Below are 14,662 nucleotides of genomic sequence, written 5' to 3'. Positions count from 1 at the left end.
CATATGTCCATGTAAAATCTGTCCTCTGACGTAACCCGGTTGGTTCGCTCGATGCAATTTCGCTTTGCAGACCGACCCTTTGTATCCCGGCGTGAGCTGCGAATTCCAGAAAGGCAGCCACGCGCGCGCCCTACAATTTATTTCCGCTTTCGTTTCGATGCGCGAGCACATATATATCCCTCCGTGCGATTGTTGCGACCGTGCATCGACGAGAGAAGTATCGTATGTGTGTGTGTGTGTGCAACATGCAACGGGTGTGGTATCGTTTACTACGAGAAAGTCCGCAACGGCTTCTCTTTCAACGTCGCGTTGCACGTTGCAGTAAATCGCTCACGTAGTTGCATGATTTGACAAAGGTGAACACCGCGACTACGTGTACAAGCTTTTTCAATATTTCAGTATTCATGTACATATTGTATACTGAAATTTTGAAGAAGCTTGTGTCAGTTCATTTAACGTGGGACCATAATCTATCGCGGATAAACTAAACCGTTTATTCTGGAATACATATCTTAAATGGGACAATTATTAGATTTTAAGTTTATGTAGGAAAATTACCACAAATTTAAGTTTCAATATTTATCGAGAAGATCATCCTAAAATCGCACACCTAGGGTGATTAAAGTTTCAAATTTCTGATTCCATCTAATTTTACACCCTTTACCTTAAACGATAAATTCTATTTCGAGAAATTCTATTTCATGCTTCAATTATTTCGATTCCTGAAATAGGCCCGCGCTTTGACCTGAACTATCGCGGGATAACAGTTGTATAATTATCGAGCGTTCAAATTGGTTGCGATATTCCGGATTACAACAATGCTAAACTGATTACGCGGTACATGGATGGAAGTTTATTTTGAACCGAATTTCATGGTGTGTGCATGTTATATGTTTGTTGCGGCAAATTATTTCGGCCGCGAAGGTACAACGAGAGAATTAAGGACTTTCATACATCATTAATACACAATAATATTAATGACACGCTATTTACCCAATACGGGCCTGTTATAAAATTAGCGAGTCAACGTGGTGTTTGTTAACGTTGGTAATCGATTATTTCGTGATATTGCGCGGGATATATTGACCGGCATTGTGGGAATTTTCAACGTGAATAATTCGCCGGCTATATATATCCGTAGTCGCGAGCCATGCGTTTAGGCTACTATCCCGAATTACTCATATTCGCCGTTCATTATAGGGCAAATTGACGGTGACGTTTATCCGCGCTGGAAAAAAATATAACCGGGCGATTCCATTCGTGTATGTACGAAATTCATGGCCCACTATATAACCCACAAATCAAATGAGAAGGAACGAATATCTTACGCCATTCACCGTTCGATGCGTACAGATTTATTTTCTTCATATTTATATTTTTCATTTATTAAGAATAATGATCTAGGTACTTTAATTTTTGCATTTTCACAATGTGAAAAATTATCAGAATCAATCTTATATTTTTCTCATTTTTGCTTTTACTTAAAAATAAAAATTTTTTACATTTTTCGTCATTGTGTGTATTACTTAACAAAAAAAAAGAAGTAAGAATATTGACTTCTTATTATTTTCTCAGTCTTGAAATGTTTCCTGTGTTATAATTCGTTTATGTCTATACACGCGTTGTGATATTTGTATTAGAATCGCATTTTCTGATGATGATAATCCAGAATTAATTTCGTTTTTAAACGAGTATAATATCATATCTCAAACACACATACAAAGATATTAATTGCGTTGCCTCAATCGCAAACAAATTGCAGATTTTCTTTCTAAATCACTCTTTCTTTCTTTCTAAAATTATAACTTCAATAAAGTTCTGGGTTATTACGAGCCATTGAAGGTCTCCGTTTGCGTCACGGGGAACGTTGACTTTTATTACGGAGATAATTCCGGAGATTTGTGCGGACAATCAAACACAGTGTTCACCGTTTGATTTCAGGATTCGGAGCTCTGCATTTCGCTCGGTCTGAGTCTGCAGTATCTCCGGGTGTCGGTGGTTTGCTGGTTGGCGGCGATGTGCCACCACCTGTACGCCACCGTGGCGTCGCTGCCGCGCCGGGACGACCCACCGACGTACATAAAGTACAGCCTGTTCGCCTGGGGCACGCCGTTGATCAGTCTCGCCCTGGCTACTCTCTTGCAGAACCGCGAAAGCCACGATTTCTGGGACGTCGTTGATCTCACTCCCTTCAACTGCTGGTAAGATTTCAGTTGTTGTTGAAAAGCTGTTGACTGAATATATCTTGTTATATAATCCGAGATTTGTTTTCTATTATATTTATAATATAATAGAACGTTTAATTTGTTGTACAAATTAAGTACAATATAAAAATAAGGAAAGATAACAAGAAAACTGATATACGAGATTGTAATATAATCGAATAATTAATTATTCTTAAAGTTTTTATAATGAAATAATTTTTTGTATGATTTCAAGATCTTAAAAAAAAGACTTATTAACTTTTAATGTTAAATATATTCCATTTTTGCATGAATCTCCTTTTTAATTAAATTATTAGCTTGAACTTCTGCATTACTCCCTTTTTATTTTTATTTTTATTTATTCGCTGGCCTGAAACTTCTTGACACGGCTCATTTGCTTCTCTTCCATTTTTATACGAAGTGAGAGAGGCTCGTCCTGAATCTTTTAAATCATTTTGCTTTTATTCTCTTGTTCACATTTTACATGTCTGACTAGGTTTCCGCGGATCTCACAACGTTTATTTTCAGTTCGATTCAAGAATCACGGATTCTATTTAACAATAGGATAAATTTTATATTCTAGTATGACTAGGTTTGTGCGGATCTCACAATATTTATTTTCGGTTCTATTCAAGAATCACGGATTCTATTTAACAATAGAATAAATAGTGTATATTCTTCCCTCAAAAAATACAATATACAATCTGTGAAGCACGTAAAACAAACCGAAAATCGGTTGTGAAGTAAATAAAAATGTAAAAAATATTGAAACAAAAGATTTTATCATAACACCCAATATTATTTTAATATTTCATTTATCCGGCGCAAAGAACAATACATCTATTATGATTTAACTTTATATTATTTTAACCGCGATAACTCTCATTTTTAACTAGGCAAAATAAAAAAAAAAGTCTTGTTAACAGTTACATTTTATATTTATCTACGCGATTTGCAGAGTGATTTGTCAGTTTGTTCCATCTGTTCCTCGGGTTGGGAGAAAATCGTTTTCCCCGTCGGCTAAAACCTACCGCACCGCGAAAATTGCCAGGCATTTGCGTCTCTCTTCGTGAGCGCGTGAGTTAATGCAGCTCTCTGTTCCTAATATGCGCATTCCGTCGTGCTCGCGTTCCGCTGCTGCGACCCACTTTATTCGCCGGGGGTTGCCAGCGAAGGGGTATAGGCGGAAACGACACGGCAGCGCGCGCGCGCGGTAACGATGATGGGGGCTCGGTTTTCCTCAAGCCGCAAAGAATCCTCCGGCGGAAGAGCGAACGGAGTTCTTTTTCCACGCTCGAACTCGTCGAGATATTAGACGGGGGATGAGCGGAAACGTCGCGGTTCGTCGGAAACGTCCTCCGGAGGAATGTTGCGCGTGTGTACAGCGCACAGATCATTTATTTATTTTCAGATTCTTCCGCCCACCGTATCCCATCTCTCTCTCTCTTTCTCTCTTTCTCTTCTTTCTTTTTCTTTCTACCTGCCTCTGTCCCACAGCGAAACGTCGAACGACCAATTTTCGTTAAATCAGATTTGCCCGACGGCGAACCGGAATACCGTGCCAGAACGAGATTCTTGCTATTTTTCAAAGCAAGGTATTCGATAAGAGCATGTATATCGTGTATCATTGGTATTAGGTAGATATGCGATATTTTTCTTTATACCCCTGTGGCAAAATAATATATTCCAAGCTGCTTATTATTTGCTTTACACAACATGAAATATATTATTAAAATATAATTAAAAAATGAAGAGATTTTTCTTTTGCTTGCTTTTGCAAAGCAATTATACGCGTGACAGTATTAATTTTGAATATTAAACATTTTTAAGAAGAAATAGGAGATTAAGATATTAAATTTCTTTAAAATTAATTAACATGTGTTTAATATTAATTAATGATAATATGTATTGTGTATTAAAATTTCTATTGTCTATATTGTGCAAGCCTGAGATACCGTGAAAATAATTTTCTTCCTCAAAAATTCGTTCGCGTGGGCGCGTTCAACTTTCAAGATTAATTCGCGTATTTTTCCTCTTTTCTTCGTCATAATTCAAGATTGTTGACGTAGGTATTAAAGATCTAATGTGGCTTTTAATCTCTCGGGGTTTTCCGAGAAGAAGGTGAAGTTGACGTAACTGTAACGAAATCAATAATGGGTACTCGTAATAATTCCAATATTCAACGTAAAAATTCCACTGCAGTTGTGAGCATTAAAAAAAGATAAAAAATTTTAAAAAAGATAAAGCTAGAATTAAAATCTTGCGAAGTAGAAAATATCAGTATTTCAATGTAGTTTCGTGCCATAAAATTTCGAACTAAAAATGGTTAGAAATGACTTGAATTTTCAAGTTTTAAGTTGTTTGCACTCTGTATATTTCTTTTATTCTTATAATTATGCACATTGTTATGCATGAGTAATAATCCTGTCGATTTTATTTTGTATTTAAATTTTATGTTCTTTACAATGATTTCAATTCGGAAGTTCTCGAGGGAGGCGTTTTCGCAGTCTCGTTTCGTCTGCTTGTGAATATCCGAGTTGCAATCGGGGAAAATAAACGGCGAAAAATATTTCTTTCGATGCGACATGTATAAAAATCGAACTGCCGACATGTGCAAAGTAGGCGAGTGCCGAAAATAGGTGTTCGATATCGCCGAAGTGCTTCCCGATGAAATCGCGCGTTTTGTAGACACTCGCTCTTTGACCCAATCTGTACGCTCGCTGAAGAAAACGACGAGATTTTGGATACTTCTTCCGCGTGTTCCTGATGAATGCGATTTATAGGGTGAGACTTAATAAACGAGAGTTGATAAATATTTCCGTCATCTTTCCTCACGTTTCTCCCGTTTCGTAAGAATTGCAACGCCGAATTGAATTTTTATGCGATGAGCAATTTTTTAGCTGCGCTATATTTTTCAAGCACTTTATTTGGTGTACCTACATTTTTTCGTGTGCATTTATCATAGAAATTGTTATATAATTAATTAAATCAATGTGAATACGCGTGTTTATAAAAATAAGCTCCGTATTAGATATCTTTTTTATTTACGGATATTTAATTTTTCTTTACTTTTATTAATTTTAGGTTTCTGGGAGCCACGGCGACAGTTTACGCGTATGGTTTACCGGTCGTCCTGCTACTATTAATTTCCGGTTACTACCTCGTCAAGGCTGCAATCGTGTCAAGGTACATCTTTTTATTACAATCGTGTCAGGATATCCTTTTATTACGATCCAATATTAAGATCTAATATTAATTTAATAACTGAAAATGCAATATAACGTGCGTATAATGTATTTCTAACATTTCCGTTGTAATTAATTACGGGCTCCGAATACGTTTTTTTTTTACGCGTAAAACTCGCGGATTGTATACAGTTTGTTACTTTTAGGGTGACTCATACATTTTCATTCTTGTAATTTCAAACTTTGCTTTTCCGAACTATCGCGGCCCGAAAGTTTCGCGTACGCCCCCCCCTTTTCTCGGTCATGGATTACGTCACACGTCGCGTAAGTCGCGCTCGTATACATGCAGGTACACGTGCAGCATGCAGCTCGAGATAAAACAACGCGAGAAGATGAAGAGGAGGCGGGCGTTGCAGCTAATGCTCTTCCTGAAGGTCAGTCTGATCGTCGGTCTGGTGGCCGGTTGCGGGGTGGCGTCCAGGGTCTGGAAAATTCCTTTTCTATGGGCGGTTTTCTGCACGGGCCATTCCCTCCAGGTATGTAGAGCAAAGATATGCGGGGTGCAAAAAAGCACACACACACGGACCATTTCGCATCAGGTATAATACATAAGCGAGATATGCGGTGCATAAAAAGAGTCTTGGAGGCGGAAGATTCACCGAGATGCCATTTCTCTCCCAGTTCTCCTTTCCTAACGATGTACCATATACGAGCGCAATATTTCCGACGCAATTTCGATGGATTATCGCAGTATACGACTGCGAGTATACGGTATATACGAGCGCGCGTTAGAGCCTGACGTTGAAACATGAGAAATCATTAGCTCCCCGCAAGTGACATCGTATTTCATCGCGTGTCTGATTTTTTTAAATTCAAAAAATTTATGAACCAAGTATTATATATATATTTTTGAAAATTACATATTTTTATGGACTATTTTTGAAATCGTTGGGCAGATTATATTATTATTCGAGCCATTATATTCGGCACTATTATGTGCGCGCGGACCGTCGCACGTGAACCACTATTCGGACCATTATTCAGGCCACATTCTCTTCCCGTCGTTCGATCACAATTTATCTCAAACTAAATTTAAAATTTAATTTGATTTCTTGTAAATGCAAATATGCCAATTATCATGCGGTTCGGTATTCGCTGACGATGGCGCCGATATCACACCGACTTCATTTTCTATACATTGAGAGATCTCGGTCGAGTCCTCGACGACGCGACGCTCAGCGTCGCGCCGCGCATAAAGAGGCGAAAAGGGCAAACGCGGAAACGCGCGGAATCTTTTTCCCTCGTCCTTTTCCGGCAAGTTCCTCGAGGAACTTTCCGTCCCTGACGCGTTCGATCTCGCGTCAAGCGTAAACGGCTTTTCACACAGCGTGCTTTTCTCTTTCTTTTTCTTCCTACACGTATATAGCGCGCCTCCATATTTCTTCCCGCGAGCTGAGTTTGCCGAGTCGAGTGTTCTTCATGTAGCGGAAGAGCTTTTCGCGATCAACGAATCTCGAAAGGATAGAAGACGTGCCGATCTCCCTTCTTACTTCACTTTACTCGGTCTGCGCCCAATTGCACGCCTTCATCTTGTCGTGTTCGTCTTTTCTTCCGTTCCTTCCTCGGTTTCTACTTTTTATCGCATCGAGAATTTGAGACAGTTGCGATTTTTTAAGTAAAAATCTCTCGAGTTTTTTATTTTAAAAATCAATCAGTAATTAAGCACTTATTTGAATTATATTTTTAATATTCTGTACATTTTTTTCTTCCTCTTGGCTCCTCGTTTCTTATCTTTCCCTCTTTCCAGTGGCACTCGAGACTTCAGGACGTTTATGATTTCTTAAAGTATAAATCTTTCTGTTATAAATACATATATGTATACATGTAATAACGTAATAGAAAGATTTACTGTTTTAAGAAATCACAAACTTCTTGAATTTCTTTCGTCATTAGTAGGGACAAGAATTTCGAACAGATACTTTTTAATTTCTCTAAATGTATAGATTTCAAGCTCTTCTACTATTTTTTTTTTTTAAAGATGACTTAAGTTAGCCATGCTTCTTTGGTGTGTTCAATGGTATAGCTTTATCTAACTTGTTATCATATTACACATGACGATTCTATTACACAGGGATCGGCGGTGGCACTCTCCGTCGCGTGTAACTGCAGGGTCCTGAAAGTCTATGCCAGAAAATCGCACAAACAACAAGACCATCAGGTACAAGCCCTCGCTGAGAGAAAGTTTCGTTTGTCCCAACTTTGATTAAATCCCTCTCCTTGATACTCCGATTGCCTGCTGCTTTTCTTCACTTATGGTGTAGTTGTTTCGTATTATTTTATCTCGTGTGTTACTTTGAAAAATTGATTTTGACGAGTGATTAATTAATCCTTATCAATTTTAAATTGTCGCTGTCTTTCCTATACTTGTAACTGCTCTTGTTAAGACGACGCCAGAACTTTTAATTCTCTTTTTAACATTGTCAGAAATCCTCGAAAATATCGCGAACATTTCTTGAATAACATGTTGATTTGGAATAATCTATGAATCTGAAGAAAACGAGCTTCGTGGTTTCCTACGAAGCTCGGAGGAATTAAGTTTTAATGGATTAACAGCGGTTAAAAATTTCTCGAGTCGAAAAGACGCGTGTCTGACCTTCCAGCTTGTCGCTTTTCACTGAGAAAGATTCTCCAGCGCAAATTATTTAATCTAGTTGATTGCGGTGCGTCCTCGTTTTCCAGGTCAGACTGAATTTAAACCGTCGCGTTTCTTCTACTCCTTATTTCAGTTATCCAATCCTATGTCTCGGTTTATCGAGATATCTGAATTTATTTATCGCATATCAACGTCTAATACCCAAGAAACCTACGGCTTATCTACTTCGGACCTAGGCAAAATATCCCGATCTTCAGTTTTCCTCTCCTTTATCTCGAAAAAGAAAGTCACTTTAACAACAAACGTCTTTTGTTTGAGAATGCAATTTATAATCTATGATGATCAATATACAAGGATGTACAGTATTGTTGGTAACTAGATTTATCGTTGGTAACAGAAACTCTCTCGTCTTCGTCGTTATTTATGTGGCTTAGACAAGCGCTTAGTTTGCCTAGACACAGAGTAAAGGTGCGTGTCCACCTGCGAGTAAGAACTCTCGAGAGCAAAAAGAGAGAAAGAGAAAGAGACTCTCGAGAGTATCTCTCTCTCTCTCTTTCTTTTTGCTCTCGAGAGTTCTTACTCTCAGGTGGAGACGCACCATAAGCCTTTCGATACAGCGTGCGACCTGACGTTGACGTTGCAGATTGCAAAATCGAGCAGTAGCATGCAGCTGCTCGCACCAGCACCGGATCCGGTTTAGGCGGATCCTGAAACGACCGGGACGGAACGGACAGGAACGAAGAGGAAAATTAACGAGTGGCGACGGCTGGTGTCTCTTTCTCCGCGAGCCATAACTATTTTTACATCGAAAATATACTGACATTTCCTTCTTAACTTTGCTGTTTTTCTCTGTGACCGCGATTTTCCTCCGTGACGTGCGATTTCAGCCTCGATTGTTTCAACCATTCTTTTCAACGCGATCTTTTTTTCGTTGTCTAAGATAGGTAGAAGGCTCTTTCAGAAAACTTTTAATTTGTGGAAACTGAAAGGAATTGAAAAGGAGGAGGTAGAAAATTTGTAAAACTTTCGATCGATGGATGTTGATAATATTCTGAGTTGTTATTTTGATAATTCATGGCAGAGTCGTTGTAAAAAGATGTACGTCCCATTACAGTTCAATATAATTCTCGCTCTGGTCATTAAACATTACTTGGTCGTTATTATTCTCAGAGGCTCGAAAGGGCTGGAAATTCGAGTCCTCTTGCACGCGCGAGCTGTACTAATCCACTCGTGGACTGTAATTATTATTAATCGTGTTCCATGTGAGGCTTGCACAAACAATCCTAATTTTGACGACTCATTATGCGATCCATTATTTATTACGCTTTACAAATCTCGATAAACTCTCGAGCAATGAATTATAAACTATTATACTTAGCGCAAGTTCTAAAAAAGTAAAAAAGTAAGAAGAGTCAAATTTCGAGAGAGAAGGCAAATTATAAACTTCAAACTTTTCAAAGTTTTTAAAATAATGCTGAGAACTCGGAGAATTAACTATAGTTCACTAAAGCGGATTGTTCCTCGGACACGAAGTTATTAATTATTTCTGCGTATGGTAAATTATTAAACGCTGAGGAAACATGAATTTAAATGAATAATTAACTCTTAATCTTAATTGAACTGAACTGAAAATTTGTCAACTCCAACGTATCCTTAAATCAGCTTAAGAGAGATCGATTATAATTAATTTCTCATTTTGATCTTACGCGCACTCGGCAAGTTACAGCGACTGATTTACGAGACTCGAATCGCACGTTTCCGTAGTCTTAATCGCATTCTGCAAGTCGATTACATATGATGTTGCGCGATGTTATAACGCGAGGGACAATGTAATACGGTTCCGATATGACTAATGATTTTACGCTTCAGCGAGAAGCGCAAGCAGCGGGAAATATGCAGTAATGCGTTGCAACCATCCCTAATGTGTGATATGCATATCGTGTTAAATACATTATAATTCTGTATATATATAATTCCGTGAGTGACGAATAGTCGCTATTATCTTAATTATTTTCTGTGTACAGTGCCGCTCGGTAAACTTCAATTTGTGATCCAGAAACTTAATTATATAATTATTACCTTACTATATAACTTTTCTTGGGATTTGATTAATTAGTAAAAGTATCACTGTGTTGAATTTAGTGATTAGTCGTAATGCTATTATAATTCCTCATATTATTTCGAGATAAATATGTATTATATCGATAATACAAATTTCTCATTATAAAAACGAATAATGAGATAAATGTGCACACAGAGAGTTGAAAAAAGAAATATCACTTATATAATTTTATATCTAGTATTTTTCTCAGAGAAAATTTTCAATTTTTTGACGAAAGCTCTTTGGACGAATTTATCGCAAATTTTTAATACCTGATGTTAAATATCGCGAATGTCCGTAAACACGAGCACAGTATACAAACAAAAAAAATTATCTTTTTTTTTCAAAAGTGACCTAGATTTGCCGGATTGTCCCGTGGGGGATTAATCCAGTCTTCCGGCTCTCCACAATAGAATTTTAATGCGCAACGGGAAAAGTTATATGGTTTCATATCAAATCTCTGGATCTCGAAACTGGGACGAGCGATACGTAGGTTGGATCGTCATCGTGATCGCTGTTAGCGTGACTTTCTCGCGATGATGAATACCATAGGCGTGAAGCGACGTCATACGCCGTGATTCAATTTGCAGAAGTCACTTAAGGGATGGAAGGAAATCTTGTGTCCTTTTGCGTTTAGGAGACCCCGTTTAACCTGCGGGGGTCCGGTGATCGATCGATCGAAGGGTTGGCTTTCCTCCGCCTCACGTTGCTCGACGCTCCGGCAACAAATGCGGCGGCGCGGCGGACTGAAACCACCGTGCCATGGCGTGGCGCGTTGGTGATGTATCGATACCTATTGCTCCCATTTCGCGAGCGAGGAAAGCATTCGAACGCCATCGTTTCTTCCCGCTGAATGGCATCTAATCAAGGACGAGAGCGGTGTATAAATTGGGCGACGAGCACCGACATTTGATTAAAGTGTGTGTGTTTACAGATATACGTGAAAGATGCTATATATATATATATATATAAAAGAAGAGAGTTTATATATAAGATGGTTGAGAGAAAATACAGAAAATAGTACTTTAATTCTTGGTAAGAGAGCGACGGTTGAAAATGTTCTATTATACTACGAGAGTAAATGAATGTTCAGGTATCTGTTGAAAATAAGAAATTTTTTAAATATATATTAGCTATCTCTCTCAACATCGTGATAAGTATATTTGCAGTGATAGTTAGTCTGTGTTTTAAGCCGTTTTGAATTAATCAAAATCTCGGATTAGATATCAGCTCCCTTTCCGAGTCGCAAATAAGTCCCAGTCTACAATAGATGTTTTAAGCCCTAAGCCCTAAGAAATTGACCACGCACAGTCAATTATTCTCCTCAAATTTAACCGTGATTGAACAATTTCTTAAGGCTTAGGGCTTAAAACACCTATTGTAGACCGGGACTAACGTAGTCGAAATGATGGCGTACGATTGCGTTTGTTTAACTGGCATATCGGAACGCTGTGAAGGTATATATGAAATAGGTCGAGGAATGAAACGCGGTTGGTTCACTATCGGACGTTTGATCCGTTAGCGAACGAGAAACACGAGCGAGTGACACACAGTAAGTACTCAATGTAGGCCGACATATCAGTGTTGAATGATGCCCTTGAATTTTCTAAATATCGAGCGGACCGAATGCCGGACGCGCGTGATCGTTTGTCCGAAATTTCGTCCCTGCACGAGGTTTGCCTGTGTACATAACATCGACGAGAGGAGGATATTCGTCGAATCGTGCTTCGAGAGTCGCGCGATTAATCGCCGTCTATCTCGCGACGGGGAGGTTTCTGTCAATCGATGAATAATTAGGAGCAATTATGACGGTAATTGCGACATTGAGATAATTGTGGACCTTTGTATATGTTCCGATAATTCAACGGATAACAGATCTTATCCGTTTTAACGGATAATCATTGTAAATTTGCTAAGAATTATAATTGCACATTTATTGTTCTTTTTGTAATACATACAATTTTATTAAAATATTAATAACGTTAACCACTATTATCCTAATATTATACATCAATATTCATTTTTTTATTTTAGCTTCTGATTTCTTGTCGTCAATTATGTCATTGGAACATATCACAATATTATCTTCTCTAATTGCCATAATTATTTCTGAGCCGCATAAAACCATAGACTTGAAGATGTTGAAGCGTTAAAAATATTTTTCATTTAAAAATGAATTTGAAAGAAATTTTTGATTTTAAAGATACTTATAATATTATAATTTCTTAAATTAATTAATTTTATTTCGTTAATTTTTAATAAGAAGGTAATTCGTTATTTGTCTACCTACTTTTTATGAGAAGGATATAACTTACAGGATATATATTATCGAGTTCAAAACTGACATATCTCCATTTCTTTTATATCTTTCTTATTTTCTCAGGATATATATATATATATATATATATATATATATATATATATATATATATGTTATCGAGTCCCTTCGTCTTCTATGATTTAGTGATGCCATATGAGCGGAGAGAAATTTGCACGATATAAGTAATATTCAAAATCCGGAGACAAATACGTTTCCTGTAAAGGGTTCTAATCTTCTTGTCGCGAGACGTACGTGTCATATGGGACATATCGAGGCGTGTATCCTCCATCGTGGATGCCCCATCGATCGCTCAATCGTGGCGTTTCACGTTCACGCAAACGAACCCAGACCAGATTCCGCATACGCTAGCTTGTCTGTATCCTCGGTCAACGTCGCGGTATCAAGCATATCCTGCGAACGCGGTATCGACCAATCGACTACTAGTTAACATGATTCAACGTGTGAACGTATATAGAGAGACGTATGATTATCGATCTCTCTCTCTCATCCGAGAGAAATCCGTGTGCGTGTTATGTGTGTGCTTGCGCGTATATGGCTCTCGCGTATATATCCGCGCGATCGCGTATACGCGGTGGTTTCGCGGCCGGCATTCCCCCGCGACGCAATTAACGCCCGATAATGATCTGTTGCAACTCTGAGTTAATGCTTATGTAATCGCGACACGTGTGTACATACGTGTAGAGACGCATGTAATCGCGGCGAAATAAATATTTTGAAACCTAAAGGAGAGAGGGAGATGCTCTCGCCTCTCCGAGTCTGCGTCGTCGGGCTCGTCCCCGGTTTTTCACCACTTCCGTATAATACGATTTCCTGATCTCCTTGACCGCCCGAACGGAAAATCCGTCGAACGGCGTAAAGCGAGTAACGGAGCCCTCGGGCGGATCCTTTGCCGATTTGTTTTACAGCACCGCGATAAGAGCGGAAGAGCGAGTGCCTCGTGTTCGGCGATTATTTTTCCTTTATTACTTCGCGAGATTTAGGGAAGAAGATTTTATTACACCCGGGGTAAGGATTTGTTCCTCTCGCGAGTCTAATATATCTGTCTGCCTCTCGGAGGGTGTCCCAGACGCGTTCTCGCTTCCCGTTATACTTTGTTTTTCGCAGCGCACTGAATCTTTCGACGACGAAAATATACGTGGAAACTAAAGGGGAGGGAAAAAATATTGAGATAATACCGCGCGGTGTACAATGCACGGGGGCGTAGGAGGATTAATGCTTATAGCCCAGGGCACTTCATCCGAGCTATCGATTTTCCGAAATACAGAATATGGAACACGGATGATGACTCGGTTTATAATGCCTTTCGAGCGAGTGGAAGAGCGGCTCGTCAGTGTCATTTCTCTCTTCGTTCTCTCTCCCAAACGGACCTGACATTTAATTATCGGGAATGATCGGCCGACGGTCCGCGACGCGACCAAGTGCATTCGTTTTCAACCCGCCCTTTCGCTGCAATCCACGATTTGACGACGGGCGACAAGCGCTTTTCAAGTGCGTTTTATTCCGGAAAACGTGTTTCACATGCAATACAAGCAATCTTTTTTTTTTCATTCACAAATTTCCAACGAACATGTAGTGAAATATTTATTATTTCATACTACATTACCTTATCTACGTTATAATATGTATAAAAAAAATTATGAAAAAAGAAATTTTTGAAGTTTTCAAATAAGTTTTAAACACTCGATATTTGCCGAACGATAACAACCGATGTGGCCGTATCGACATGGAATCGTGATGGAAGATGAAATATAATAGCGACGTGATAATGTCTTTCTTCATAATACGGACGCGCCCTGCTCTCGATATTAATTTCCACAAGATGGGAAAAAAACTTAATAACGCGTCCCATTCTGCACTCGCCATTACCCGCGCTAATTTCTCCTTAATTAACTCCGTATAATTACGCGCAGGCTGGACTTATCTCGTGAATTCGTAATTCCGCGCGAGGAGACGTCCTCGAGCTCGGAGTTAATTAGAGCATTTCAAGCGCGTCCCCCTTCTTACTCCGAGGCAGAGGAAAAGATATTCTGGACCAAGTTGGTTGTTGTTACTTCGAGGATGCTCGGGTCGACAATGGCATTCGTTAACGTTCTCAAGACTTAATGCAGGGTCGTTAAAGAGAATGCTCTAGCGTCGTCCTTTACGATGTCGTATATATAAGTAACTGTGGATTTCTGG

At 38.8% G+C, this 14,662-nt stretch overlaps 1 protein-coding gene across 1 annotated transcript in view; it reads left to right on the top strand.

Annotated features, from left to right (window-relative positions):
• The window catches only part of LOC143908631 (adhesion G protein-coupled receptor E3), a 74,312-nt gene extending 59,652 nt beyond the window's left edge, over positions 1-14,660 (top strand). The window contains exons 5-9 of the mRNA XM_077426376.1: positions 1,942-2,201; positions 5,289-5,390; positions 5,739-5,925; positions 7,521-7,607; positions 8,686-14,660. Of these exons, the coding sequence (XP_077282502.1) occupies positions 1,942-2,201; positions 5,289-5,390; positions 5,739-5,925; positions 7,521-7,607; positions 8,686-8,742 (693 nt within the window). The 3' untranslated portion in view covers positions 8,743-14,660. The remainder of the gene's footprint in view (positions 1-1,941; positions 2,202-5,288; positions 5,391-5,738; positions 5,926-7,520; positions 7,608-8,685) is intronic.
• The last annotated feature ends 2 nt before the right edge of the window (positions 14,661-14,662 follow it).

This window comes from Temnothorax americanus, unplaced genomic scaffold (genome assembly GCF_048541705.1).
Source record: "Temnothorax americanus isolate GAGA-0224 unplaced genomic scaffold, ASM4854170v1 Scaffold11, whole genome shotgun sequence".
In the NCBI taxonomy this organism is placed as follows: Eukaryota; Metazoa; Arthropoda; class Insecta; order Hymenoptera; family Formicidae; genus Temnothorax; species Temnothorax americanus.
This window is presented reverse-complemented; position numbering and strand designations above follow the sequence as displayed.